The 27,545-nt window shown below is 45.1% G+C and overlaps 1 protein-coding gene and 2 long non-coding RNA genes across 4 annotated transcripts; 1 reads left to right on the top strand and 2 right to left on the bottom strand.

Annotated features, from left to right (window-relative positions):
* Window positions 1–2,012: 2,012 nt before the first annotated feature.
* LOC309534401 lies at window positions 2,013–3,580 on the bottom strand. Its single transcript, XR_014220681.1, has 2 exons — window positions 3,264–3,580; window positions 2,013–2,326 (listed from the first exon to the last, which is right to left on the bottom strand). It is a non-coding gene; the product is annotated as an uncharacterized lncRNA (long non-coding RNA).
* A 98-nt stretch (window positions 3,581–3,678) lies between these two features.
* Window positions 3,679–20,499, top strand: CYP24A1 (cytochrome P450 family 24 subfamily A member 1). 2 transcript variants are annotated; one of them, XM_082226170.1, is made up of 12 exons: window positions 3,679–3,780; window positions 5,598–5,788; window positions 6,914–7,007; window positions 8,808–8,904; window positions 9,924–10,015; window positions 11,326–11,437; window positions 12,916–13,061; window positions 14,572–14,738; window positions 15,344–15,422; window positions 16,635–16,826; window positions 17,715–17,827; window positions 18,674–20,499. In XM_082226170.1, the coding sequence occupies exons 2-11, from the start codon at window positions 5,634–5,636 to the stop codon at window positions 17,823–17,825; spliced, it is 1,245 nt and encodes a 414-aa protein (XP_082082296.1). In that variant the 5' UTR covers window positions 3,679–3,780; window positions 5,598–5,633; the 3' UTR covers window positions 17,826–17,827; window positions 18,674–20,499. The 2 variants fall into 2 exon arrangements, with proteins under 2 accessions (XP_082082296.1, XP_082082295.1); XM_082226169.1 differs by having other exon boundaries at window positions 3,772–4,594.
* On the bottom strand, window positions 7,919–8,174 carry LOC309534461. Its single transcript, XR_014220749.1, has 2 exons — window positions 8,027–8,174; window positions 7,919–7,972 (listed from the first exon to the last, which is right to left on the bottom strand). It is a non-coding gene; the product is annotated as an uncharacterized lncRNA (long non-coding RNA).
* Window positions 20,500–27,545: the final 7,046 nt, after the last annotated feature.

Raw genomic sequence — 27,545 nt, 5'->3', positions numbered from 1 at the left:
TTTGAGGATTGGTTTCATTGGTTTTCTTAAGTGTTTCCTGGATTTTAGTTGCTCAATCTACAATCTTAATATGTACATGTTGCGAATATGTGGCTTATAAATCTCTCAACATAATTTTAAAAATACTGTATGTCTGAGGTTGCCTACAGGTACTGTACTTTCACATGCTCACAATTAAAGATGTAGACAAAGTATACAAAGCAGCACTTTCATGTTTATTCCATTCATGCATTATTCCATTCATCCCAATGCAATGTGAATGAAGCCAGGGAGTCTGGTGGACTGGTGATGGAAATGTTGCTGTCACGTGTCCTGCAAAGAGGCCATATCCCACCCTCACCACGGCCCTCCAAACACTATCAGTCCATGTGCACCCATCAATGAGAGGACTGCCTTCTTACATAGCAAGCTCTTGGAGACTGCTATGGATGGCCCGGCCTTCAGGCATTCAGTGGGTGGCTTAGCACAGTGACACAAGGGAAGTTTCTCCAAAGAGAAGTTCGCTTTGCTCTGTCCTGGGCAAAGTCCAAGTTATTTGGCAGCTTCTCCTTTCTTACTTGGTTTTGAAAGCCACTTAGTTGGTTTCTGCAGCACACGTGATTAATTTCTTTTTATTTTTATGGGATTTCAAATAACAATAACAATATAGGTAAAGGAGCCCTGGGTGGTTAAGACCAGTCAAAGGCGACTATGGGGTTGCGGCACTCATCTCGCTTTCAGGCTAAGGGAGCCAGCGTTTGTCCAGCTTTCCGGGCCATGTGGCCAGCGTGACTAAGCCGCTTCTGGCACAACAAAACACAGTGACACAAACCAGAGCACATGGAAATGCCATTTATCTTCCCGCCACAGTGGTACCTATTTATCTATTTGCACTGGTGTGCTTTTGAACTGCTAGGTCAGCAGGAGCTGGGACAGAGCAATGGGAGCTCACCCCATTGTGTGGATTCAAACTGCCGACCTTCCAATCGGCAAGCCCAAAGGGCTTAGTGGTTTAGACCACAGTGCCATTCACATCCTACTGATGATATAACAATATGGCCCTATAAGGATACCAATCTACCACATATTCATTAAAGTAAAATGCAAATATGCTGCACCGATCACTATTTCTGGATTTGCTAATTGCATTCGTTTGTAGATTTTACAAAGCTATCTGACCTTTTTGAAAATGACTGGGGAGATAATTATGGCTGTAGTCCAATACACATTCACCTGGGAGCACATATATATGAAATTAATAGGACTACTAAATATGCCTGGAAATGAGGCCAACCCCACCTGCATGTTTTGAAATATACAGTATTTTTTTATGTGTCTAGCGCAGTGTTTCCCAACCGGTGTTCCGCGGCACACTAGTGTGCCGTGAGACACCGGCTGGTGTGCCGTGGGAGGGAGGCGGGCGAGTCGGGCGGCGAGAGGCGGCGGCGGCGGCGAGGATCCGCGTCGAGCCGGGGGCAGCTCCGCGGTGGTGGTGCCGAGCGGCGGGGCAGCGCGCGCAAAAGGGAGGAGCGCGAGACAGCGGAGGAGGAGGAGGCCGGCATGTCCGGGCAGCAGCAGCAACAACTCCCGGCGACGGCTCCTCCTCCGCCCGCTATCGCCGCCACCACCACAACAGCCGCCGCCGCCTCAGCTGCCGCCGTCCCTCAGTCCCTCGCTCTGCTGCCTCCTCCCACCCCGGCAAGGGGAAGGGAAAAAACTTTCACTTTTGTGCGTCCCTCCCGGCGTGACGCTGCGCGCTGACGTCACGGGGCGGGGCTTTAATGGTGGTGTGCCGCGAGATTTTTTTCCGGTAAACAGGTGTGCCGTTGCCCAAAAATGTTTGGGAAACACTGGTCTAGCGGCACCAGGGAGTGGAAAGTGGCCAAGATTTTTCAAGCAATCATCTCTGATCCTGCAAAACCATCTTGTTCTGGGTGTTCTAAAGTTCATCAACCAACCTGCCCCCCCTTTTTGCTAGAAATTGAACATGTGTTTGTCCTGCACATGGGAAGGATCTGAAGATGGACAAGGAATGGCTGTTATGTCTGAAACATTTATTGTGACCTTTACAAAAAACAAAATAGGAGGCAATGATTAAGTACTTAACGAAGGGAATAGCAGATGTCTTGACTTCCTCGCCTGTGGGTTACATCACAACCACAGGGCTGGAATCAAATCTCCTTTTCCATTCCAGAAACTTCAAAAACAGCTTATGAAAACGGGGAGTGGCGTGCATCTTAGCAGGAAACTTCTGCCTCAGGCCAGTTCTGTACTTCCTGATGTAACAACTACATTCTCATTCAGCCTTCTTTATATTTATTCCAGCATTTCAGCAAGGGGGTAGCCCCTGATGTGGAAGGAAAGAACTGGTCTGCTGCCTATAAACTATAAATCTCTCTTCCCCATCCCCAACTCGGAAGCGTGTGATGATCCACTAAACTTTAATAACAAACAATATGCAAATTGCAATAACAAACAAATGCCAATTGCCATGTGCAAACTGTTAATGAATATGACTAAGCTGTGGGCCTTTCTTAAATTCACCTCACCTCTGGACCTGCCTCAAAACTGTGGCAGAGAGGGACTCACTACTGAAGACAAATCTCAGGCACTAGGAACAACCTAGATCGGATACTATTCATGTTATCTGGACGTGTGAGCAGATAGCTTTGAAAAAAGTAAATTTCAGGCATGGGATATGAGCCAAATCCAGCACACTGAAAAGGGGAGAAGGGTTAACTGTTTGCCACTTCACTGTGGTCTAAACTTATATCTGGACGGGGGCTTCATGTACGGTATATTTACTAGATGTCCAGGTAAGAGTGCATAGGGTTTCAGCCTAGGCTAAAACAATCTGATGCTCAATTACCAAAAAGTAATTTCCATTGAAACTAGCTAGACATATTGCTGAGTAAAAAAATCACAGGATCGGGCCTAAGTCCTTGAGCCCACCCACCAAACTAGACCACGCACCAATATCATATACCCCCCCACCCCACTGAGCGCTAACAGCTACTGGCGGGGGGGGGGTCGTTTAGGGAATTTTAACCCTATCCCGCCCGGCGCCGGTGTCCCAATTAAAATGGTGCAAACTTCGCGGCGCGTAGTTTCCTTATAGAAACAAATCGGTGCGCGATGCGACGCCACAGGTTACTCCGTGACATCTGCAAACTCCATTCGGACTCCTCTTTCGCTTTTTTTTAGCTGGCGCGCCAAGAGAACATCCTCGCCTCCCAATTTCTACCTGGCTCTGGAACTGACGGTGCAATCCTACGCCTACTTACCTGAGAGTAAGTCCAACTGAACTCAATGGGACTTACTCCTGAGCCTAGGGCCGTCCTAGTAGCGCACGCTACTTTCAGTTGTTGGCGCAAAGATCGGAGGCTCCTTCAAAACGAAGGGAAAACTCTGGGCAAGAAGGCCGGGATAGTGGGGAAGGGGGGGTGGGGAAGGTGTCGAAAGACAAGGATCTCGCCGAGGGCATCCCGAGCCGTTTTAGCCTCGCGGAGAGGCTTCCCCAGCTGCCTTCGTCCTGCATCCACCGCGCGGGAGGGAGGCGACAGCGGGTGGGTCGGGATTTCGCCCGGAAAGTCACCTGATCCGCCCCGCAACCCGCCAGCCCCGCCGCGGCTTCCCACGAGGGCCGCCCGCCGCAGCCGCCCCTCCCCGCGCCCTGCTCTCCTCCCCTCCCTTCCCATTGGCCCCGGAGGAGAGTCCGGCGTCCAGCCCCGGAGGTTTATAAAAGCCGCGCTCCCAGCCGTCGATGGGACCTTCTAACACCTGGAGCCGGCGCGTTTAGTGGTTATTTCTTTGTCTGTCTCTCTAGTTTTTTCCTCTTGCATGGAGTTAGATCTCTTGAAACCAGATCTCTTGAGAGCAAGCAGCCCGCCGCAACCACAGCCCCGACGGCCGATCGCGAAGTCCTCCCCCGAGGCTAGTTTGCGCCGGGGGAAACTCTCCTCTCCCCTTTCTCGGCTTCTGCGCAGATCTCCGCATCGTTGCGCAGCGCGATCCTGTGGCTTAAAGCGCGCGGCTGTTAGCGGGGTCGGCACTTTCCTGCACGACCCTCTTAGTGCTGCTACCCCGTCGGGCTAGGAGCCCGCCTCTCTTTTTTCCTCACCACCTGCATTTAAATTCAACTTGCTGCATGCGAAGTTTTACCGGCTTCCTGCTGCGCGCGGCTTTTAAGGTTAGATCCAGCCTGTGGCCAAATCCCACCGAGCGCCGGAGCTCAGGTTAGATCCCTCCGCTGGAGAGAGAGACCCCGACGTGGTTGTGTGTGCGTCTCGATCCACGTGCGGCGAGCTCGATTCCTTCAGGCTCCCTCCCTCGGACCATTCCGGGCATCATGAGCGCCCCCTTAAAGCGAGCCCCGCTGCTGGGCTCCCTCGTGAAGCGGCGAGGCCCTGGCAGCGCGCCCGCCCCTCCGCAGCAGCAGCAGCTGCTGCCCACCTCGTCGGTGTGCGCCTTGCAGCCCAAGGAGGAGATGCCCGTCTGCCCCAGGCAGGCGCCCCACGCGCTTTCCGCGCTGCCTGGCCCCACCAAGTGGCCTCTGATGGGCAGCCTCTTGGATATCCTCTGGAAAGGGGGCCTCAAGAGACAGCACGAGACGCTGGTGAGTAACTTCGGCGAGCCTCCACCACCAATCTTTACAGGTCCTATGGCACAAACCACCTGCGGGATGCCTTGGGTTCGAAATCCTTTTGGCACAGCCCCTAAAACAGCCCAAGGCAGCCCCATAACTCAGTGCTCCATCAGAGGAAGCCACAAGTGTAGTCCTGGCCATCTCGGGTAAAAACTTGGGTCTTCAGTGGCATAGCCGGGAAGCCTTGACCGAGAGTGCTTCCAGACTACCTACTTGCTGGGCGTTCATTATTATTTGTTTGCATGGTGTGTTTGTGTGTCAAATATATTGCGTGAAATTCTGTCAATTTCCAGTGCAATCACTCATCCCTTTCCTTATCCTTTGGGGGAAACTGATTGGTTGCACCAGACCTGAAGTTGCCAGTGTGTGATTGAGAGCCAGTGTGGTGTAGTGGTTAAGAGCGATAGACTCGTAATCTGGGGAACCGGGTCCTCCACATGCAACTGCTGGGTGACCTTGGGCCAGTCACACTTCTCTGAAGTCTCTCAGCCCCACTCACCTCAGAGTGTTTGTTGTGGGGGAAGAAGGGAAAGGAGAATGTTAGCCACTTTGAGACTCCTTCAGATAGTGATAAAGCGGGATATCAAATCCAAACTCTTCTTCTTCATCATGGTGCCTGAAAATAGCTGTAATCTGGAAGCGTCCATTGATGGATAGACTGGGGATACAAAACATGTGGTTTCGGACCAGTTGCTGTTCTAGAGTAAGGTTACCAGATGTCCTCGTTTCCCAGGGACAGTCCCCGGATTTACAAATCAGTCCCCATACAAAATCCATTGTTGTGTCCCTGGATTCATTGAAAAAAATCTGGTAACCTTATCCTAGAGGGGAGTGATGCTGGCTTGCAGGTGCTTTATCTTCTACTCGCATTGTCACCTGGGGTGAATCTCCGTAAGTGCACACTTGTATGTGCAACTTGGATCCACAGTGGCTCTCCTCTTTACCCTCCCTTTCCTTCTCCCTTTGGCTGCAGGCCGATTACCACCGCAAGTTTGGCAAGATCTTCCGCATGAAACTTGGTGCTTTTGATTCGGTGCACATCGGTGCACCCTGCTTGCTCGAGGCCCTCTACAGAAAAGAGAGTGCCTACCCACAGCGCCTTGAGATCAAGCCTTGGAAAGCCTACCGGGACTACCGTAAAGAGGGCTATGGTCTGCTTATCCTGTGAGTTAGGATTGAGTTAGGAGTTAGGATAGTGAGTGGCATGCATAGCTGGGGGCAGAGCCAGTGGGCAATGAAGGAAGGCACTCACAGCATCCTGCTGAAATCACGAAGTATCACAAAACTTCCTATGATGCTAGTGGCTTGGCACAGAGTTCCAAGTGATGTTAAGAACAGGATGGTTTTCTCGTGCTTATAAATTTAGCTGGGGGAAAGCCGCATTGATCAAGACCGAATCAAGCAACTGCTTTAATTTGCTTAATTTGTTTTTTTGCGTTTGATTAAAGAAAACAAAAACTTTTGTACCTCTCCTCAGCTATTTGTGCCGTGTGTGAATGTTGTTCAATAGAAGGTTGTCCACAGAAACTAAATGTCCGTTCTGGCCTATGGAGGTTTTACATTCATATTGTGAAAATAGTTCAGCATAAGCCATTTCAGAGCATCTTCTGTGTACAATCTGGTGCACTGTCAGCATCAAGCTGCATGTTATGCTGGGAGATCTCTGACTCCTCCTCTCCAAAATGCTTTTTAATAATTAATTAATTAATTAATAATAGTAAGCTTTAGGAAAATCAACCAGTCTGGTCACAGCTCTGGGACTGGGAGAAGGGTCTGAGTTATTTTCTCTGCTTTAACATGTTTCCCCTCAGCAGAAAAAAATATGGGGGGGGGGAATTAGGTATGACAGGCGAAGCACTTTGAGATAAAATGCACTATCTTGCTAATGCCACCATCTTTCAAATCAGAAGGGGAATAGAGAATGTGGGGAACATTCTGTAAAACTGATTTTGAGCGTCACTTTTGAAAACTACCCAGGAAGTGATGCTTTTAAGCATAAGGCCATTTTTTACACTGTCAGATTCATCTTAGGCATTTTCTAACCTTCCTTGGCATATATTAGCATTTATCTGTAAATTGCTCAAACCTAGTATTTGCTCAAGGCACATCCAGCTAATATACTGCTTTTAGATTTCAGCCATCAGCATATTCTGACATTTCACATTAATCCACACACAGTGCTAACTTAAGTAGAAAATGTCAGCATTTGCAGCATGTCTGGAATCTAGTATAGTAGACATGTGTAAATGAGGATCTCCTTTAACTTCTTTCTCTTTTTCATTCACACAGAGAAGGAAAAGACTGGCAGCGAGTAAGAAGTGCATTTCAGAAGAAATTAATGAAGCCCACAGAAATTATGAAACTGGACACCAAAATCAATGAGGTATTCATAAGGACTTATGCTTAATTTTGTCTTCTAAGTTGTTAAGGCTTTAATTCAATAGCCGCTGAACACTGTAAAGCTTACTTCTCCGTAGACATGCATAGGATTAAACTGTAAAGCATCATGAAATCCAGTTTGGGTCTCATCCAGGCACAGATGTAATTGAATATTTTGAGCTACCTTATTTGTGAATGGACTCATTTAGAAGAGGGAGGTAAGAAACAATCCCTGCAAAAATCTCAATTCATTCACACACATAAATCCCTGCATGTAAAAACCTAGTATATCAAATAGAGGGCTATACTAGAACTTTCTCCCTGATGTGCCAAGTTTCTATATTCAGGGTGAGCTTTTATATGGAGTAATGCGTGCAAAATGCAGTCCCCCATTTTCAGTTCCAAAGGTTGAGTCCATTGAGACTATACACTTGATTTTGATGAATGCATGGCTCTGCAGTCAATCAGTTCCACAAGTTATGCGTCCATCTCTGCCTTTGGTATTGGCTGTGAATGGATTCACGTAACCAGACAAATGTTGGTTGCCAAGTAATGAGATTTTGTTTGCTAGTCTATAGAATCCAGAGTTCATTGGACCCTTTCAGTCTCACTTGATTTTTTTCGCCAGCACATGGCAACTGAAGTTGTTGGTGCTCATGGTGGGAGCAGCACTGAACTGACTGGGCAATATTCAAGTTTTATCTATTGAAATTAGTGAACCTAACATAGCCATGTTTATTAATTTCCTTGGGTCTACCTTATTAAAACTTAGTTGAATATCACCCATTGACTCCAATTTGGAGGCTGCCAGAGAAATCCCCCTTTTCTCTGTAGATGTGCACCTATGATTTTGCAGGACTCATTAAATCCCAGTTTATTTGCCCACCCAGGGCAGAAACAAATTAACTTTTAAGAAACTTTTATTGATAAATGCAATACTTACAAACACAAACCAGGACACTAAACAAACTTATTATACATAGATACATACACCTCTCAACTTAGATTACAAAAAAAGAAAACAAACATACAAACTAAACATACAGACATAAATCTTGACTTTCCTCCACCTATATGTGGCTTCCTTTGTTTCTTTTCTTCTTTTCGCAGTGTTATCAATATTATGAAACAAGTTAACTTGAGTTAGTTGAGACGTTACACTTGGAAGCGTCTTTACAAATCACAACAAAGATACTGTATTTTTTGCTCTATAAGACTCACTTTTTCCCTCCTAAAAAGTAAGGGGAAATGTGTGTGTGTCTTATGGAGCGAATGCAGGCTGCGCAGCTATCCCAGAAGCCAGAACAGCAAGAGGGATTGCTGCTTTCACTGCGCAGCGATCCCTCTTGCTGTTCTGTCTTCTGAGATTCAGAATATATTTTTTCTTGTTTTCCTCCTCCAAAAACTAGGTGCGTCTTGTGGTCTGGTGTGTCTTAGAGAGCGAAAAATACGGTACATTAATCATTTGCCCACTGCTGTGAGATATTCTCCAATAGCAGCTGATGTACATCAACCTTTACAGACATGAGGTGGAGCTAGTGAGTTGACTAATGATACAAGAACAAAGAATTCTCAGAGTGGTCTACAAACCTATCAGTACTAACAAAATGGAGTTTTTATAAGCCTTATCTGTGGAGCTTTATTTTCAGCTTAGAAGGGGGGCGGGAATAACACATTCCTGTACTATGGAACATGTGTGTGTGTGCATGCGCACGTATGTGCATTGCAAAAGAGTGTTTGTAAAAATAATGACCTGTGCATATTTTGCGTTTCACCAATATTCCACATTTAATTCCTTTTTTAGGTTCTAGATGATTTTATGCATCGGATAGACACACTTTGTAACAAGAATGGAGAAATAGAAGATTTGTATTCTGAACTGAACAAATGGTCATTTGAAAGTAAGTTTCCGTTTAGCCTGGGGTAGGTAACAAAAGCACAAGGCATGCTGCCACTCTTCCTCTTTTCCATCTTCCTTTCATCGTGTGAACTGCAGTGACTGATAGTTTGCAGTCACTGGGATTTCCCCCCCATATGGGGTAGATCCAAATTACATATTTGTGACTTTAAGCCCAGGCATAGGCAAACTCAGCCCTCCAGATGTTTTGGGACTACAACTCCCATCCCCCCTAGCTAACAGGGCTAGTGGTCAGGGATGATGGGAATTGTAGTCTCAAAACATCTGGAGGGCTGAGTTTGCCTATGCCTGCTTTAAGCCTAAAGCCTGCCTTCAAGGATCACACTATGCTCAGCCTGATGTAAGTAAGCTTCTTTTTGTTACTTTAAATACGATTGTGGCGTCTTTATTCTTTTAAGAGGGATAAAAAGGGAACTTACCAGGAACATACAATTCAATACTAAATTGTATGATAGTGAGAGGCCTACACAAGCCTGCAACCAGCTATCTGCTATGCTGTGTAAAGGGGAATGCACTCTGCTAAGTAAAAGGAACTTGCTAACGCAAGTTAGGAAGGATATTAATAAACAATATATCCTCTCTTGCCTTCCTGAACATTCCCACACTGCTACCCCAGTCATGTTGGACACATGAGCAGGTTCATTTGATTCCCCCCCCCCCCAGTGTTCACGGCAGACTAGGGAAAGAATCACTCTATATGAGTTCTGGCTGGGTGTGTAATGTCAAATGATGGTTTGGCATTGCATCTGAAATAAACCATAGTGCAGAGTGTGGCTTAACTCTTTGTTCCTCATCCCCAAACAAAATGAACTTTGTATGTGCAATTTGCTTGTCTATACCTCTTGTTTCTATGGGCTTTCCCTTTGCACCCCTTCTTCAGTTATATATAAGGATGTAAGTTATCTTCAGACAAGGATTTGTGAGGCTCTTTTTTCTTTTGCTTCTGCTATAAAATGCCCTGATGGCAGTGCATCGATCCTTACGTTTTCTTTTCTATGATAGGTATTTGTCTGGTACTGTACGGGAAGAGATTTGGGCTCCTGCAGCAGGACACTGGAGATGAAGGCCTGAACTTTATCAAGGCCGTAAAAACGGTATGAAAAAATGACACGCTGAACATTTTAGCCATTTGATGGACAGCAATGTAGGAAGTTGCCTGATGTAGTGGTGGTAAACATAACTCTGAATAGTCTGTGCTAGCCCTCTCCCAATCTAGTGTCCTTTGTACTTCAACTCACACCAGGTCAGTGGGATGCAAATGCGCTGGTGGAGCCAATCCAGCACTCCTGCCAGCCCATTTGCATGTCACCATGCCCCTCCCCTTTCTGGTACGCTGCGGAAACTCAACCAAGTGGAGGTCAGGTAAGGAGTGCAGTCTTGCTCCATCAAGGTTGGGGGATGCTGATACAGTCAAACCTCTGTTTACCTAACCCTCTGGTTACGTACACTTCAGGATGCACATGCGGCAAACCCAGAAGTATTTTACCGGGTTTCACCCCATGTGCATGTGCAGAAGCGGTCCTCAGGTTGCGGAAACCTTGGGATCTGACCGGACCTCTGGAACGGATCCTGTCCGCAACCAGAGGTACCACTATATAAACCAACTGAAAGCAGATCTCCAGGGTTTCGGACGGGAGTCTTTTCCTACTCCTACCTGGAAATTATGGGAACTCTGCATGCAAAACGTGCTCTACCACTGATGATGTAGTTGTGACGTTCTCTAGAAAATAGTGGTTTTCTTAAGTAATTTCTGGCATGAATGGACCACTCATGGGAATGGACGATTGAGTAAATTGATTGAGTGAATTGACTAAAGGGTCTTTTATATCTAGAAGGAGCATGAATAAAGATGCTCAGGAGCTGCAGGAATTCTATTGACTCAGCCCTTCTATGCATTGCACAGAAATAGTACTTGGTGCCCAGTAGGATGGCTATGTTCTGCCTCCTCTGTTGGAGGCAGTATGTGTCTCTGAATGCTGGCTGCTGGGAATTGCAAGTGGGAGAGTGCTGTTGCACCCAGGGGTCCAGCTTTTAGGCTTCCTGTGGACATTTGGCTGGCCATCAAAAACAGGAAGCTGGATCAGATGGTCTTCCAGGCTATTTCAGCAGGGCTCTTAACCAGATGCCTAGGAAACACTTAAAGCAGGACCTGGGTGTGCTCTGCTCACTTGCAATTCCCAGCAATTGGTATTCCAAGGCATACTATCTCCAACAGTGAAGGCAGACCACCCAGTACCATGACTAGTAGGCATTGACAGCCTTGTCCATGAACTTGTCACATCCTCTTTCAAAGCCGTTCTCTTCTCTGCTGCAATCACCGGTTTGATTCCTGCTCTTCTTTGTTTTAGTGCACGTTTTGTTTCATTTTAATAATGCAGTTCATCTCTTCGTTGCCATTTTGCAGATGATGAGTACATTTGGGAAGATGATGGTGACCCCCGTTGAGCTCCACAAAAGCCTGAATACTAAAGTTTGGCAGGCTCACACAAAGGCGTGGGACAATATCTTTAAGACAGGTAGCTGAGCACACCTTGTGGCACTGGCGGTATTTTGCTTTGCATCTTACAATTTAGCAACTGTACTGCACTTGACCTGAAAGTTAATGTATCAGTTACTCTCGATATACATTTGAAGTCTTCTCTGTGGAGCACATGGCAGCATATCTGGAGTTAGCACGTGTTATTTTTCACAACAACCCTGTGAGGTTGGTCAGACTAAAATATAGTAATTTCCCCATTAAGCTCCATGACTGAACCAATAATTAAAGCCAGGTGTCCCTGGTCTGAGTTTAGTGCATTCCCTCCTACCCCCCCCCGCCCTCCCCCCAAAAAACTTGGCTTGCCAGAGTGGCTGTTTAGCTTCTTGTTATATATGCCCACTATAAAATATGAAACTGAAATTGGTTATGGGGAGATATCAGGCTTGAGGGATCTAATTTCTTCTTTGCAAGAACCATGCGATCTACCAATTGGAGCCAGGTGCAAAAGAAATATACTCAAAGTAATGAATGCCGAGCCCAGGAATTTGTGTTTTTTCAGTACTAGAACTGAGTAGACCTCACAGTCCTTCCACACACAAAATCACTCCTGTGTGTGAAGCATTCCTTATTTTGGTGGTATCACTTAGGATGGGGAGAAGGGCATCCTTTTGTTGCTCCCATAGTTGGGAGCCTGAGATCCTTGGTGATCTACAACAGCCCTATCTTCTGCCCACCCCTAGCTAATTGGGTCGCTTGAGTTCACCACGGAAGACTCAAAAGCTCTGGTAGAATAGACCAGTGCGTAAAGCAACTTCAGATTGCTTGGCTCTCTTCTCTCAAAGAGATGGCCCTCTGTTCTTCAGGCATTTCGTAAGTGTATGCTGCAAGCTTCCTCTGAAGGAGCTCAGGGTAGCATTTCTGTAGCCTCACAACGACCCTGTGAGGTTGGTTAAGCTATGAGAGAGTAGCCTGCCTAAGATCAAACCAGAGAGTTGAATCTGGTTTTCCCATATCTAAAATTCTTCCCCTTTGCAAACAGAGTGGGAGGTGCAGTATTTAAAACTTTAGGCAGTGGCTAGCATGTTTGAATGATCCTCTCTGTTAAGTTGTGGGTGAACATATCAGACGACACAGCAATTCTTCAAACAGCTCTTGTTTATTCACAGGCCAGGACAGAACTGAACTGAAGGGTTCAGTCAGCCTGCTTATATAGAGCTCCAGTACAACGTTACTGTAACAACTTTCTAAAACTATCCAATCACTGAACGTCACTTTCGACCCCTTATTTGCATAACTATCTACAGTATCCCCCTGCTGGCCCAGGGTGATAACTTTAGTAAATAACACTCTCTATAATACAATACAATAAAAGCCTGCACATAGAAAACTATTCAACGATTGTCCTCGACACCTAGTTTTCTGTGTGCAAGGAATTTCTGATACAGAGGAACATTGCAACTTACAAGGCCTATAAGCATTGCAATTGCTCAGTACTTCCTCTCTTCCCTCCCGCAGTGAAATGCTCCATTGACAGCAGGCTGCAGAAACACTCTGCCAACCCCAGCGAGGATTTCCTCTGTGACATTTACTTTGGGAGTCAGCTTTCAAAGAAGGAGCTGTATGCTGCCATCACGGAACTCCAAATTGCTGGAGTTGAAACGGTAAATCCTAGCTTGCTTCTCTGTATTCGTGGCAAGGATCCTCTTAACGGTCACCCAGCTAAAAAGATGATAGCCTCCTCTTTCCTGTGACCCATTTTCCTCATTTGATTTCCTCCCTTCTTGTTCTTACTAATTATCATCACCATCATTGCCGTTTAATAGGTTGCAATCCTGTTCCTCCCCTGAACAATGCCTTAACATCTGCTAAGTCTCCCCTGGGTTGTGCCATGTTGTTTTTGATGCAACTTTTCAAAAATCTAAATACAGAAGGCCTAATGCAGGGATAGGGACGCGGGTGGCGCTGTGAGTTAAACCACAGAGCCTAGGGCTGGCCGATCAGAAGGTCGGCGGTTCGAATCCCCGCGACGGGGTGAGCTCCCGTCGCTCGGTCCCTGCTCCTGCCAACCTAGCAGTTCGAAAGCACCTCAAAGTGCAAGTAGATAAATAGGTACTGCTCTGGCGGGAAGGTAAATGGCGTTTCCGTGCACTGCTCTGGTTCGTCAGAAGCAGCTTAGTCATGTTGGCCACATGACCCGGAAGCTGTACGCCGGCTCCCTCAGCCAATAAAGCGAGATGAGCGCTGCAACCCCAGAGTCGGCCACGACTGGACCTAATGGTTCCTTTACCTTTAATGCAGGGATGGAGAACCTATGGCCCTTCAGTTTCTGGTACTGCAGCTTTCATCAGCCTCAGCTGGCATGGTCATGGGAGATGAGAGTTGGTTAGGTAACATATACAGTGGTACCTCGGGTTAAGAATTTAATTCATTCTGGAGGTCTGTTCTTAACCTGAAACTGTTCTTAACCTGAGATACCACTTTAGCTAATGGGGCCAGCCACTGCGCTGCCACCACCCAATTTCTGTTCTCATCCTGAGGCAAAGTTCTTAACCCGAGGTACTATTTCTGGGTTGTTGGAGTCTGTAACCTGAAGTGTCTGTAACCCGAGGTACCACTGTAGTGCATCACTGATATCTCATTCCTCTCCTGATGTTTCTAAATGCCTTTTGTACTACAGTGGTACCTTGGTTCTCAAACGGCTTAGTTGCCGAACAAATTGGCTCCTGAACGCCGCAAACCCAGAAGTGTTCCAGTTTGCAGACGTTTTTCGGAAGCCAAACATCCAACACGGCTTCCGACTGAGTGCAGGAAACTCCTGTAGCCAATTGGAAGCTGCGTCTTGGTTTTTGAACCGTTTCAGGAGTCGAAAAGACTTCCAGAACGGATTAAGTTCAAGAACCAAGGTTCCACTGTACTAGGAATCCAGGTGGTCTGAAGAAGAAGAAGAATATTTATATACCGCCCTATGCCCGCAGGTCTCCTAGGCTAGAGCAGAGCTCAGTTTTGAAACGTAAAGAAGCCAGCTGCAGATAATACATATAAATATTCTCCCATTGTGAAAGGCTTCATGTTGTTGTTGTTGTTGTTGTTGTTGTTGTTGTAGCAGCTCCTTACTCATGTTAACGTAGCAGCCCTGAGTGAGCTCAGTCAGTCTCTCTTACCGTTTTGCAGACAGCCAACAGTCTGCTCTGGGCTCTCTACAACATCTCCTGCAACCCTCACGTCCAGGCAAAGCTACTTGAGGAAATACTGGCTGTGGTCTCTGCTGAAGAGACCCCAAATGCTGAACATCTGAAGAAGATGCCCTATTTAAAGGCGTGCCTGAAAGAATCTATGAGGTAAATTTCCCTGCCTAGCATGAAAATAAACTGTCTCTCTTTTCTTTGGCTACACCCATTTAAAGCTTTTCGAACAGGCGAAACTGACAGGGAAGATCAGAAACCAGGAAGATCAAGTATTTTTTAAAGACTGGAGTAAATTTATTTCAAAGACCACTGTAAACAGTTAAAACCATTGGCAGGGATATAATGACACTTGTAATGTGGAATTAACTATGGTAACCATGGATATGTAACAGATGGATAACGGTAGAAGATGCAAAATTTAATCTTAAATATGGAACCCATGGAGGGAGGGAAGAAAGTCCGAAGGTTCAAAGTCAAAAGAACCTTTTATTTCAATGTTTGAAATGCTTAACGTTTAAATGTATAAAATTGTGTAAAACCAATAAAAAAAAATTTAAAACGTTAAGCATTTTGAACAGTTATGACTTCCCCTAAAGAATCTTGGGAACTGTAGTTTGTGAAGGGTGCTGAGTTGTTAGAAGCACCCTTAACAAACTACAGGATTCTCAGGATTCTTACCATGATGTCATCATCCGGCTCCTGGTAGATCTGTCTTGTAATCATAGTAAAAAAGGTGCTTTGTTGTTTTTTTGCTGTAGGTTAACTCCATCTGTGCCATTTACTACTCGGACCCTGGACCAAGAAATGGTCCTTGGAGACTACGCTCTTCCTAAAGGGGTGAGTCACATTTTCCAGCAGCAAAATTAACTTCAGATGCAAAGGACTTCCCCTGTCTAAGCTGTTGTGTACTGTGATTTATACATGGTATGAGTGTAGAATTGCAGCTGCAAAGTCACTTTTCTAACACATCGTACTCTTGAAGGAGCTAATTTTCAGAGTGCACAGTTAAGTCACTCCAATGGAATTTGAGCACCGTAAGGTGTAATCAATTATTGCGACAACGTGAGACGTATAGGGGGAAACAGAGTGTGTCTAGCTGGCTTGACATGTTGCTTTGCAGTGCAGGTCAGTTTGACTTAATTTATGAAAGAGGTTCCTGAGATCAAGCTTGCCTGCAAAACACACCCTCTCCAGGCTTTGCACATTTTCTTCTGACGTAGCTCTTATGCCTTTAATACTGACAGGCAAAAATGCTCATCCAGATCTGCCTCACCGTTTCCCCCCAAAGAAAACCCAATCTTTTCCACTGAATCAGAGCCAATGGCAATCGAGTTTTCTCTGGATTGACGTTTGCTCAATTTATCACTTAAAGAACAGGTTTTCTGGGGGAAAGCTATGGGGCAACTGCTTGGATCCATGCTAAGCACAGGGCAAGCTCAAGTCTGGATGAGTGCAGCTCCCCACCCCCATGTGGTAATCTGCTGCAGCAGAAACAGCACCGGTTGAATTTCTGAGTTTTCCACTATTAAAGGTATAGGCCTGAAAATTTGGGTGCAGACTGAAGCCTGATGACATCTGGATCAAACTAAGCTTTGTCTCACATTGCACCTTGTTTGCTTGGTGTGTTTTTTTTTTAAAAAGCACGCTTAGCCTTTAAAACACTCACAGGCAAGAGAATAGTATCTATTTTCTACTCTGAATTGGCTCTGAAGGCAATTTCACTGAAAAGATTAAGGCCTCATCTGCTTTCTTCCGTTTTGAAACTCCTGCCTGGAAATAAATCCCAACTTGAAGTTTGTTTGGAGCTTCTTAGAATTTTTCTTTAAAGTCTCCTGGCTGTTGCTCCATGTTTTTCTCGCTTGCCTTGGAAGCGCAACAGCCTTTATGCAACATCATGGTTCTGTCAGAGAAAACAGCTTTTCATTTTTCCTGCAGCCCTTTTTTTCCATTAGCAACACAAGGCTTGATGTTCTGTCTTTAGAAAAACTGCACCTGGCTGACCTTCACTCCCCTCTCTCGCTCGCCCCATGCTGTTTTCCATGTTTACAGACGGTGTTGATGATCAACAGCCATTCTCTGGGATGCAACGAAGAATACTTCAATGACTGGACTCAATTTAAGCCAGAGCGTTGGCTCCAGAAGAACATAAATCCTTTTGCTCATGTTCCGTTCGGGATTGGAAAAAGGATGTGCATCGGACGCCGCCTGGCAGAGCTACAGCTTCAATTAGCTCTCTGTTGGGTAAGATGTTTGCAATTACATCTTCTCACCCTCCTTCAAATAGCAGTCACTGTGTGTGTGTGTGTGTGTGTGTGTGTGTGTGTGTGTGTAGGGCTGAGTACATAAAAATTTACCTATGCCCCAGCCTTCATCACAAGACCCTAAGGTGTGTTCCATACATCAAATCCTATTGGTTGTATCCTGCTAAGTTTCACATGGAGTAAACCCATTGAAATTATCGGACCTAAGTAAGTCGTGTGCTATTAGCATTGAATGTTGTTGTTGTTGTTGTTGTTTAGTTGTGTCCGACTCTTCGTGACCCCATGGACCAGAGCACACCAGGCACCCCGTCCTCTACCACCTCCCGCAGTTTGGTCAAACTCATGCTAGCAGCTTCGAGAAAAACTGTCCAGCCATCTTGTACTCTGTCGTGCCCTTCTCCTTGTGCCCTCCATCTTTCCCAACATCAGGGTCTTTTCCAGGGAGTCTTCTCTTCTCATGAGGTGGCCAAAGTATTGGAGCCTCAGCTTCAGGATCTGTCCTTCAGTGAGCACTCAGGGCTGATTTCCTTCAGAATGGATAGATTTGATCTTCTTGCGGTCCATGGGACTCTCAAGGCTCTCAAGCATTGAATACACCCATATAAATGAAGTGGGTGAAACTGTTAGGTACCCCCCTCCCCTGGGCCATGTGAACAGGTGGGAGGGGCTGCTCACTTGTCAGTCATATTGGACATCACAGCGAGGGATTAGCCTGCCATGTTAAACTTGGTATGGATCATAGCTGTGTCATTGTGAGTAGGTTCAGACTAACCCTTAGTTACAAGTTGGGATGAGTTCCTTCCCACAGGTGCTCACTAGGGTGAGTTTGAGCAGCCCGGATTTGATTCCTTCTGTCTTTGTGTTGCAGCTTATACGGAAGTATCAGATTGTAGCGACCGATGACAAGCCGGTGGAAACGCTGCACTTGGGAATCCTCATCCCCCATCGAGAAGTTCCCATTGCATTCAGAAGGCGATAAAGGTAAATGAAGCTGGAGCTCTGTGGCCAGGCTGGTCCCAGAAAATGGCGTCTTAATGGACTCTCTTCTTGGCCCACTTCTTATAGGGTTGCCATATTGAAAGTGAAAATCTGGACAAGTTGTTGAGCACATGTTGGGGGGTGTTGTTGTTGAGCTTTTAAAAGTTTTGCCATACATTCCAATTTTCCCAGACATTTTGCCAATTTCTGCCCAGGCACTGCTTGTGATTGCATTATTCCAAATATGCCTGGGAAATTCTGGGTGTATGGCAACCCTACGTAATTCGTGTTTCTGAAAGTTAGGCAGTGCCTGAGTTTTACAGAGCTTCCTGAAGAGTTACAGTAGATTCACAAATGTGTTTCTCCTTTTCATGAGACATTGGCCCAATAAGAGCTTTTTTCTTGTCCGCTCCATCTGTTCCTGAACATTGAAAACACCACCATGCCATAATTTGCTGCGAGGTTATACAGTGAAACTATGAAATGAGCAGAACTGGCTTTTCATTTAACTATCATCCTAGAGCCAGGATGGGGAAACACTTGGCCAACTGACAATACTCAGAGCAGCAAGGGCTCCTGGCTGATTCTAGCTTCTATATATTTTCAGAGCAAATTTCTAGCCCTCATTTTTGCAGAGCAATCGGGAAGAACAGAAGGAAGCCAGGAGACAGCTACCATCCAGCCAACATTTCAAAAGTGTGCACAAACCATGTTAACCACATGATAAATTTTCCAATATGGCTTGTGCAAGATCTACCTCTAAATACCATCAGTGGACTACTAAGATAATTGATTACTTTGACCATGTAAATGTGTAAATGTTCTTTTCTCTCTTCCCCTTTCCCTCAGATACTTTTTGAAGGAAGACAGTTGCTTGAGTACTGCCTTTTCTGAAGACAACCCCCTTGAATGCTTGACACCCAACTTCCTTCAGCAACCAGGGGCTAAGCATGTTTTGACCTATGTGCTGTCGATGGAAGAGAGATCAAGGAGCATCTGAAGTTAGCTTTGACCTTGCTTTGGGGGGCAGATCTGTCAAACCATGCACCTAAGCAATCTTTTGAATACTGCAATGAAAACCAACAAGGACCAGCCTTTATTTTAAAAGGTGCAAACTGAGAAAACAGCAAAAAGACTGGTGCGAGACAATGGATCTTTGCATGCAGCCCTGACAAAAAAATCCATTTCTGTTCACCTGCCTGTGTGAAATCTACTGGTCGTGGCTCAGTACATCCTTCATGTTAGATGTTTTTAAGATCAACTGGCCAAGGGTGGATGAAATGATACTGTGACTTCAGTGCTGAGGTGTAGGGGGAGGAAATTTTTGCTGTTTCTTACATCCTGCAGGAATTGTGTGGGGTTTTTTAAAGTGAGGGTTTCTGTCTGCTGCAGGTCTTGTTCAGCCTACCTCCTTTTACAAAGGAATGTTGTGACAAGGAGAAAGAAGCACTCCAAGAGGGTCCTGGTGTTTATATTTTTTTAAAAATTTTTTTACAAAGGGGAGAAAAACTGCACTAAATCCATTTCCCTTTATATATTTGTTAAAACTCAGAGCCTTGCTGCAGTAGCCGTGAAACTTTTACCATTATATGATTTTGATAAAAACTGTATTTGGGGGAAAAAACCAACAAAGTACCAAACCTCTGCTGAGGGTTCACACTGCAGAAAATGTGGACTGATTCAGGCTAGCTCTGCCTGGAATATCCCCATAGGCTCTACATAGTTCTTCATGCTCATGAACAGACCATTACAGGGAATCCAGTGCTCTGATGCTCTGGATAACAACTTGACAGGACTGGTGGGATGTGCACAGGCCTACAGAACTGCTCTAGTTTTTAAAAACGCACTTGCCCATTTCAGGTCTTGTGCTTATGGGTTGAAGAGACTAATTCAGTACAGTCAGGCCTGCATAAGGCATGACTCACCAAGCCACACACAGCACCCCAGCAATGTACTGGAGCCTACCAGGGGCTGCCCAGAATGCTTTGGGGTTGTTGTTTTTTTGTGTAATGTGGGTAATGTCTGAAGCACCTTGGCTGCCGAAATAAGTGGCTTTTTTCACACAATGCAAGAATGAATGAACTCACAAAAATTTGCTGCTGCAAGGCGATGTGATGGGCTTTAGCTTAGATGGCTCTGAAATGGGATTGGACATTGTCATCTGTATGGTTGTATGTAGCCTCCCAGGTTCAGAGGCACGATTGCTTCTCAATATCACCTGCCGGGAGCTACAATAGGTGAGGAAGAATCCCTTCCACAACTTGTTTGCTAGACAGTGTGGGGAACAAGTTGCTGCTCTACATGGACCATTGCTCTGATCCATTGCAAGTGATCTGGTGGTCTTGTATTCAGCTTGGAGAGGCGCAGAGACACACTTCAGCATCATGATCTGCAGTAGCATATGAGCAGCATTATTCATGTTTTCACCCATTCCTGAATAATATACGCACAGCTTCCTTGTGGTGGTGTTGGAGGGTTTTTTTTACATGAATTTTTGTGTTTTTTTTTTCTATTTTAAATAAACATTTTTTATATAACAAAGATCCTTGTACACTTTGGAGAACTGTCAACAGATGCTGATTTATTGTACAGAATTGCTATTTTTTTCAGTGTTCGGAATTTCTCTTGTTGATACCTAAACACATGCTTTTTTGTAATAAAAAAGAATTTCCAGATATGATGCCTCTACTTGTATTGAACATATCATCCAGTATTGTTTTAGAAAGTCACCTACATTCTTTGTGAGTTGCTCATATTTTGCCACCAGCTCAGAAGAAAAAAAATCCAAGCTCTGTGTGCTGGGCCCGGGGGTAACCTGTGAAACACGGTCCAGGACCGGTCCAGAATCCAAAGGTTCCGCTAGGAGTCAGTCCGATAGGTCCAAGGCAGGACACGAGGCAGAAAATGAGGCAAGGACAGGTACAGGATCTCAGGCAGGATCTAGCATACAGCAATGTTGCTCCCGCAACCTGGGGCAGGGTCTGACAGCCTTTTATCTTTGTCGGGGTAGCGGCCGGTCCTGATCCCCCAGCGACTCACCTCCCTGTTTCGCCTGGAGACAAGCACTCCTCCTGCGAGTACTCCGGTCTCTCCTTCTTTCAGACCTTAGTCTCTGCAGCTCGGGACACATTGGTGGGTTACTAGACCCAGGGGCCACCTCAGCCTCACCTGACCAAACTGGTAGTGGAGCAGCTGTAAGTGATGGCCCAGCTGAAGGCAACAAGGTAATCCCGGCATCTGGAGCCAGTGCAGGCTCAGGCCCCTGACTCGGCCCAGCTGGTGTTTTTTGCAGGGGAACCTGTGCAGACTGGGACTCTTCAGGATCAAGCCCCAGACTTGGTTCAGATGATGCCTGAGGCAAAGGATCCAGTGCTGACTGAGACTCCTCTGGTTCTGAGCCCGAGTCCTAGGCCATCACACTCTAGTGTCTGAGAGCTACTCAAAAGAACTTTACTCAGAACTTTGCTTGCACCATGGCTTAAGAGATCACCTGCAAGTCCATGAGGAACTATCAACCTGTTGAACCCACTGGTGGCTGATTAGTGCAAGTATTGCTGATCTTGAGAGTTTACAGTAGGGTTTGTCAACAGTTTTCAGATATTTAAAATGTAAGGAAGAGACAAAATCTCTGTGTGTGATACCTGAAGCACCACAAGCAATATATTTTTTAACTACAAAGAAAGCTAAATTCCACATGAGGAAGAACTAGTAGGATCTGCAATCAAATGTTGCCGTGTAGCCTCTTCATCTAACAGGTGTGCTCCTATTCAGTCAACCCTGCTCGCCTCCAAAATAGTACAAGATGTAAGGAACTCAAGAAGGGACACACACACACACACACACACACACACACACACACAAATAACATTTTACATTTCCAGCTATACGAGTATTATTTCACTACTGAGCATGCTCACTCTTCTAGGGTTGTTTTTGGAGTATTTCCACCAGTAAGGGTCATTAAAAAGAGATGGTGAAGAGCTCCAAAAAAGACCTCTCCAATGGAGTGAAGGGACAGTAAAATGACAAATGCAATTCAATGTAAGCAAGTGCAAAGTGATACATGCCTTTGCAAACCAACAAAGAAACAAACCACCCACCTAATTTCACATATAGGCTCATGGGCTCTGAACAGGTGATGATTGGGGGATGTAGTGCACAGTTAATGAAGATGTTAGCCTTACGGGGTCTTCGCTGCGGGATCACATTCATCCGGTGCTATACCAGCTGCACTGGCTCCTGGTGGAGTACAGGATCAGGTTTAAGGTGCTGGTTTTAACCTTCAAAGCCCTATACGGCCTAGGACCCTTGTATCTACGGGACCGCCTCTCCTGGTATGCCCCACAGAGGAACTTACGGTCCTCAAATAAAAACGTCTTGAAGGTCCCAGGCCACAGAGAGGTTAGGCTGGCCTCAACTAGAGCCAGGGCTTTTTCGGCTGCGGCTCCAACCTGGTGGAACGCTCTGTCACAAGAGACAAGGGCCCTGCAGGACTTGACATCTTTCCGCAGGGCCTGCAAGACAGAGCTGTTCCACCAGGCCTTTGGTCAGGGCGCAGCCTGACTCCCTCCTTTGGCAATCTTTACAATACTTTAGTTTATGGTTGCCATCAATTTTGATTTTAATTAATTCTTATGATGTTTTTATAATGTTGCACTATTTTAGTGTTGTTAGCCGCCCTGAGCCTGGCTTCGGCTGGGGAGGGCGGGATATAAATAAAATTTATTATTATTATTATTATTATTATTATTATTATTATTATGTGTGACAGCTCTAAAAGGCAAATCCCATGCTAGGGATCATCAGGAAAGGAACTGAAAGTAAAACTGTGCACTGGTCACCTTGCCTCAAAAAGGATACTGCAGAGCTGGAAAAGGCTCAGAAAAGGGCTACCAAAATGATCGACGATGACACTATGAAGAAAAGTGGTGGCATTTGGGACTTCTTAGTTAAGGGGAAAGGCGGGTAAGAGACAACGTGATGGAAGTATATAAAATTATGGGTGGCATGGAGGAAGTTCATAGAGAAAGGTTTTTTCTCCCTGTCTTATAACCCTAGAACTCATGGACATCAATACAGCTGAATGTTGGAAAATTTGTGACAGATAAAAGAAAGTGCTTCTTCACGCAGCACGTAGTTCAGCTATGGAACTCTCTCCCACTGGAGCCAGGGATGGCCAGCAATTTGGATGGCTTTAAAAGAGGATGGGACCAAGTCATGGGCAAGGCTATTCTCTGCCTCCAGAGTCCAAGGCAGTGATGCTTCTGAATGGCAGCTGCTGGGAAAACCCAGGAGGGAAGAGGGCTCTTGTGCTAAGATCCTGCTTACGAGTTTCCCACAGGCATCCGGGTGTCCACTGTGAGATCAGGATGCCACCCTGTTCCAGCTAGCTCTTCTTACGTTAACCAAGGTAGGGTGGCAGACTTCCCATATTGCAGATTTTGCAGGCTGTTCCAAGTATGAGGCATTGGAGCAATATTTTATCTGCACAGTGCGGCATTCATCCTTCCACAAAGCCTATATATCAATGCATTATGACAACTTGTGGCAGCTGAAATTACAATCTATTTTACATAAGACCTTTATCTCAGGTGCATAAATCCTACAGTCTGAATTCCCAAAACACACACTCTTGAGTTATAGGCATATACACGCCTCACTTTCTGGGACTATCGCCTACTCAACTGCAAAACTGCAAGATGTTTGGCACAAAAGCCAAGTTGCTGACACAATAAGATAGATAAACAACTATACTGTAGATCTTACATGTCACCAACTTGGCTTTTACACTTGTAAAATCAGCATCCAAACTGAAATAGTCCTCAGGCAATTCAGAACAAACCTGTTAAGCTTGCCTTTAGGGTTTTGTTTTTGCTTCACGGACAACAATATATAGTATGAACTTTGGTGGTCTACATTGAAATGCAATTTCCTTTTAAAATATTTGCATCATTTTGTTATACTTTTCTGCATCAGTCAATATGTAAGCTAGTTGGTAAAAAAGTGGTTTTAAATAGTTATATTTGTCTTGTATTTTGCTTTTCAAAATATATAAATTAAAATTATTTTTTCAATACAACACATTTTTCCAAAATGATTGATTGATTGACACCTGCCTTTCTCCCCGATGGGGCTCAAAACGACTTAGGGATAAAAATGGAAATAGGGACGCGTCCTAAGGAAATATAGAAAATTCCAGGTTCAAAGCAGAAGCCAGAACAGCTTCTGTAAATCTGGGACTGTGGTTGGAAAATAAGGACGCTTGGAGGGTCTGTAAATGGCACTCTCATGCTTTCCCCGGAGCTGCACTCATAGGCAGTCTACTCTCTCCTCCTTTCCTTCTTTCCCTACCTGCCACTCAAGGATCATTTTTCAGTTGTCTTCCCAACTTCAAAGCACTGCCAGAGGCAGTATGCCTCTGAATACCAGTTACTGAGAATGGCAAGAGCTGTTGTGTTAATGTTCTCATGGTGGGCTTCTCACAGGCATCTGGGTGGTCATGATGAGAACAGGAATCTGGACTAGATATGCCTTTGGCCTGGCCCAGCTGGGCTGCTCTTTTTTCTTTTGTTATAATTTATTTAATCATTTTTTCAATACAAACAACAACTGCAGAAGTCACATACAACAAAAACCACAATAACACTAATAACACAATTTGACAATTCAGATTTGAATACTGATATACCTACACCTTTTTAACAATATTTCCCCACCTCTTCTCCCCCTACTTCCCCCCAGTGTCTGCCTTATCGCTTAAATATTCCTTCCAGATTTCTTCATATTTATCCATTCTTAATTTGCGTCGACATGCAGTTCGTTCGTATGTAGCTAGTCTGTCCATATTATCAATCCATGTGCTCAATGGAATCTTTTTGCGGCTCTTCCAATTCATCAAAACAAGTTTCTTTGCTTCTAATATGGCACGGTACATCCATTTTTCCTTACGTTCTCCTGAAATAAATTGTGGGACCTTCTGGTTCTACAAAAGAGGTACTTGAAAGCGTTTCCCTTGCAGGTGGTTCTGATTACTGGAATCTGATTACGAGACAGAAGGCTAATTCATGCATTTCCCCCCTGTGATGCGTGCCATAGGCATCCTCCTCCACTTCTCTTCTCTCCCCCAATAGACTCAGTCAGATTCATGGCATTCATGGCAAATCAGCGAGAAACCGATCTAAAAAAGATTAGCCTACAACAGAAATGTGTGCCAGAGCGTGGGTGGTGCTAAGCACGACTTTGCGGACAAATGAATTCCAGACTTTTCAACAAGTGTTATGAAACTGAACTCACATCCTCTTTGCCTAATTCCTACTTTTGCATTGTTTCGAAGAGTATGAAGCCGTTAGAAGCACAGAGTGGGAATTAACTGTTCTCGGGCCATGTGTGTGACACAAAGAGGAAGAAACTCTGAAAGGGGGGCATCAGGGACACATGAAAAACGTTTATGGACTTTACAGGACACTGCTAAGGGGCATTGTTCTACAACAGTGCCATGGCATATGCACTCAATTTATACCTGCAGGTACCTTAAGGCAAATTAAAGTGGCAGTGGCTGGGGTTTCTTGGTCCCTGTGCTTTGCCCGGGCCGTCCCCTAACAAGAACTGGGTCTTTTTCACTGAAATCAACTAGGGTTTTTACTAGTGCTAAATTGTTTACGCAAGCTCAGATTCTCTTGCTCCTTGTTAATAAGACTAGCACTTTTATTCTCCTTCTAAACAGTAAAAAGCCTTGATTTGAAACTCCATTTTACTGATAAATATCCTGTGAATAGGTTGTTGCGGGGACAACTCTATAACACTTTCTGGCATCCTTGGTTGCAAACATAATTTTATCAGGGTGAATTGAAAGGACATGAGCAGGTAACAACAACAACAACAACAACAACAACATATTATTTATACCCCGCACATCTGGTTGGACTTCCCCAGCCATTCTGGGCGGTTTCCAACAAAATATTAAAATACAGTAATCCATCAAACATTAAAAGCTTCCCTAAACAGGGCTGCCTTCAGATGTCTTCTAAAATTTGGTAGTTGTTTTTCTCTTTGACATCTGGTGGGAGGGCGTTTCACAGGGCGGGTGCCACGACCAAGAAAGCCCTCTGCCTGGTTCCCTGTAACTTGGCTTCTCGCAGTGAGGGAACTGCCAGAAGGCCCTCGGTGCTGGACCTCAGTGTCTGGGTAGAATGATGGGGGTGGAGAAACTGATGGTTTCAAGGGACCTTGGACATATGCCTTTGATTTACTTCATTCGCCTGTTGTGACAGGTAGTAGAATGGTCTTCTTCCCAGAAATTAACTTTATCCAAAGGTCATTAGTTTGTTTATTAGTAGCGGGTGGGCATCAATCCACAATTTTGTTCACTCAGAATGGTAGAAGGATGGATTCCCCTCCCCTCACCATACACACACACTTCTTGCATTCACAACAGAGGTGGAGGAAGGTTTATAGTCTTCCCTTGTAGTTGCATGCTACTGGTAGGTGGGGCCAAAAGCAAAATATTCTTTCTCCTATGCAGTATTATTTCCTTATTTTAAAAGACTTATATACCACTAAACATCTAGGAATTTCAAAAGAGTGCAATTGAGATTCCAGCATTTAGTTGTGGGTTGGACTATATGATCTGTGGAATCCCTTCCAATTCTACAATTCTATGCATCTATTTTATGTAAATAAATAAATAATACACATTACAGTAAAATGCAATTTCCACAGCAGCCAACAAGACACACACCAGTATCCATAGCCAGGAAATTCTTGGGTGAGCAAAAAGTTATTTACCATACACTAAAGGTATGGAATAGATGGTGCATGTCTTGTTTCCAACATACTTTTTATATTTTGGACAGTACTTCTGGACAGACTAGCCATGTAAAAGCCAGATCTGCACACAAACACACAACGTATTGAACTCGCATCTCTCTATCCAGGCAAGCAAGAGGCATTATCAGAGCTCAATGGTGCATTCCAGCCAGGCAAACACACTTTAGAAGTGTTTGCAGGAGGTCTGATACAGCATATGGCTTGGCGTAAGGGACATTACCTAGATAGAGTCTCAAGGGCCAGGGCTAGAGGGCTGCATCTGAAAGATAGGAAAGCATTGTCATCAGAAGGGAGAATCAGAATCCCATGGGAATGCTTGGCACATGTCCATGGGCTTCTACAGGATTTTCAGGCTTCTCTTCCACCTAAATTCACTTGAACCAAGGTTGATGAGGGTTGAAAGTGATCTGCCTTGGAAACATGGCTCATATGAACAGACCCAGCCAGCAATCCCCTATGGAAGGCAAGCAAACCTCCTTGTGTAATCCAAAATACGTTTAGCTTCTAGAGATATTCTCAAAACAACAGCAGAGAGGAATGCTGTTGATTACCTGAGAAAATTACCCTTTGCTTTCTTGGGCATGTTCCTGCTGGCAAGTTAGAACAGTTTGGCACTTAATTGTTAAACGTGTCCACTGAACTCAAAGTGGTTCATATGGATGGAAATGAAGCAGAGGAGGCGGCAAGTCACGTGCCGAGGGCAGAAAATTAGCAGCATATGATTGCTTGGTAGCTGGTTTCCAGCTGGCAGAGGTACAGCCGTGCCATCAGGATTTGGGCTGGAGATGGCATTTCCCCCCACCTTTTCTGTAAATGTGAGAACCGGCAGGTCTGAACACAGAGCCAAGGAGGCTCATATGTGCCAATGATATGGATTTTGTTTTTGTCAGAGCTG

The sequence above is a fragment of the Podarcis vaucheri genome (genome assembly GCF_965113315.1).
Source record: "Podarcis vaucheri genome assembly, chromosome: 6".
Taxonomy (NCBI): Eukaryota; Metazoa; Chordata; class Lepidosauria; order Squamata; family Lacertidae; genus Podarcis; species Podarcis vaucheri.
This window is presented reverse-complemented; position numbering and strand designations above follow the sequence as displayed.

What these genes read in the sequence shown, in the direction of transcription:
- CYP24A1 (XM_082226169.1), top strand. Translation starts at nt 4,328, where the DNA reads ATGAGCGCCCCCTTAAAGCGAGCCCCGCTGCTGGGCTCCCTCGTGAAG. An exon ending in AGAGACAGCACGAGACGCTG is followed by an intron (nt 4,595 to 5,597) that starts GTGAGTAACTTC and finishes CTTTGGCTGCAG; the next exon opens with GCCGATTACCACCGCAAGTT. An exon ending in TTATCAAGGCCGTAAAAACG is followed by an intron (nt 10,016 to 11,325) that starts GTATGAAAAAAT and finishes GCCATTTTGCAG; the next exon opens with ATGATGAGTACATTTGGGAA.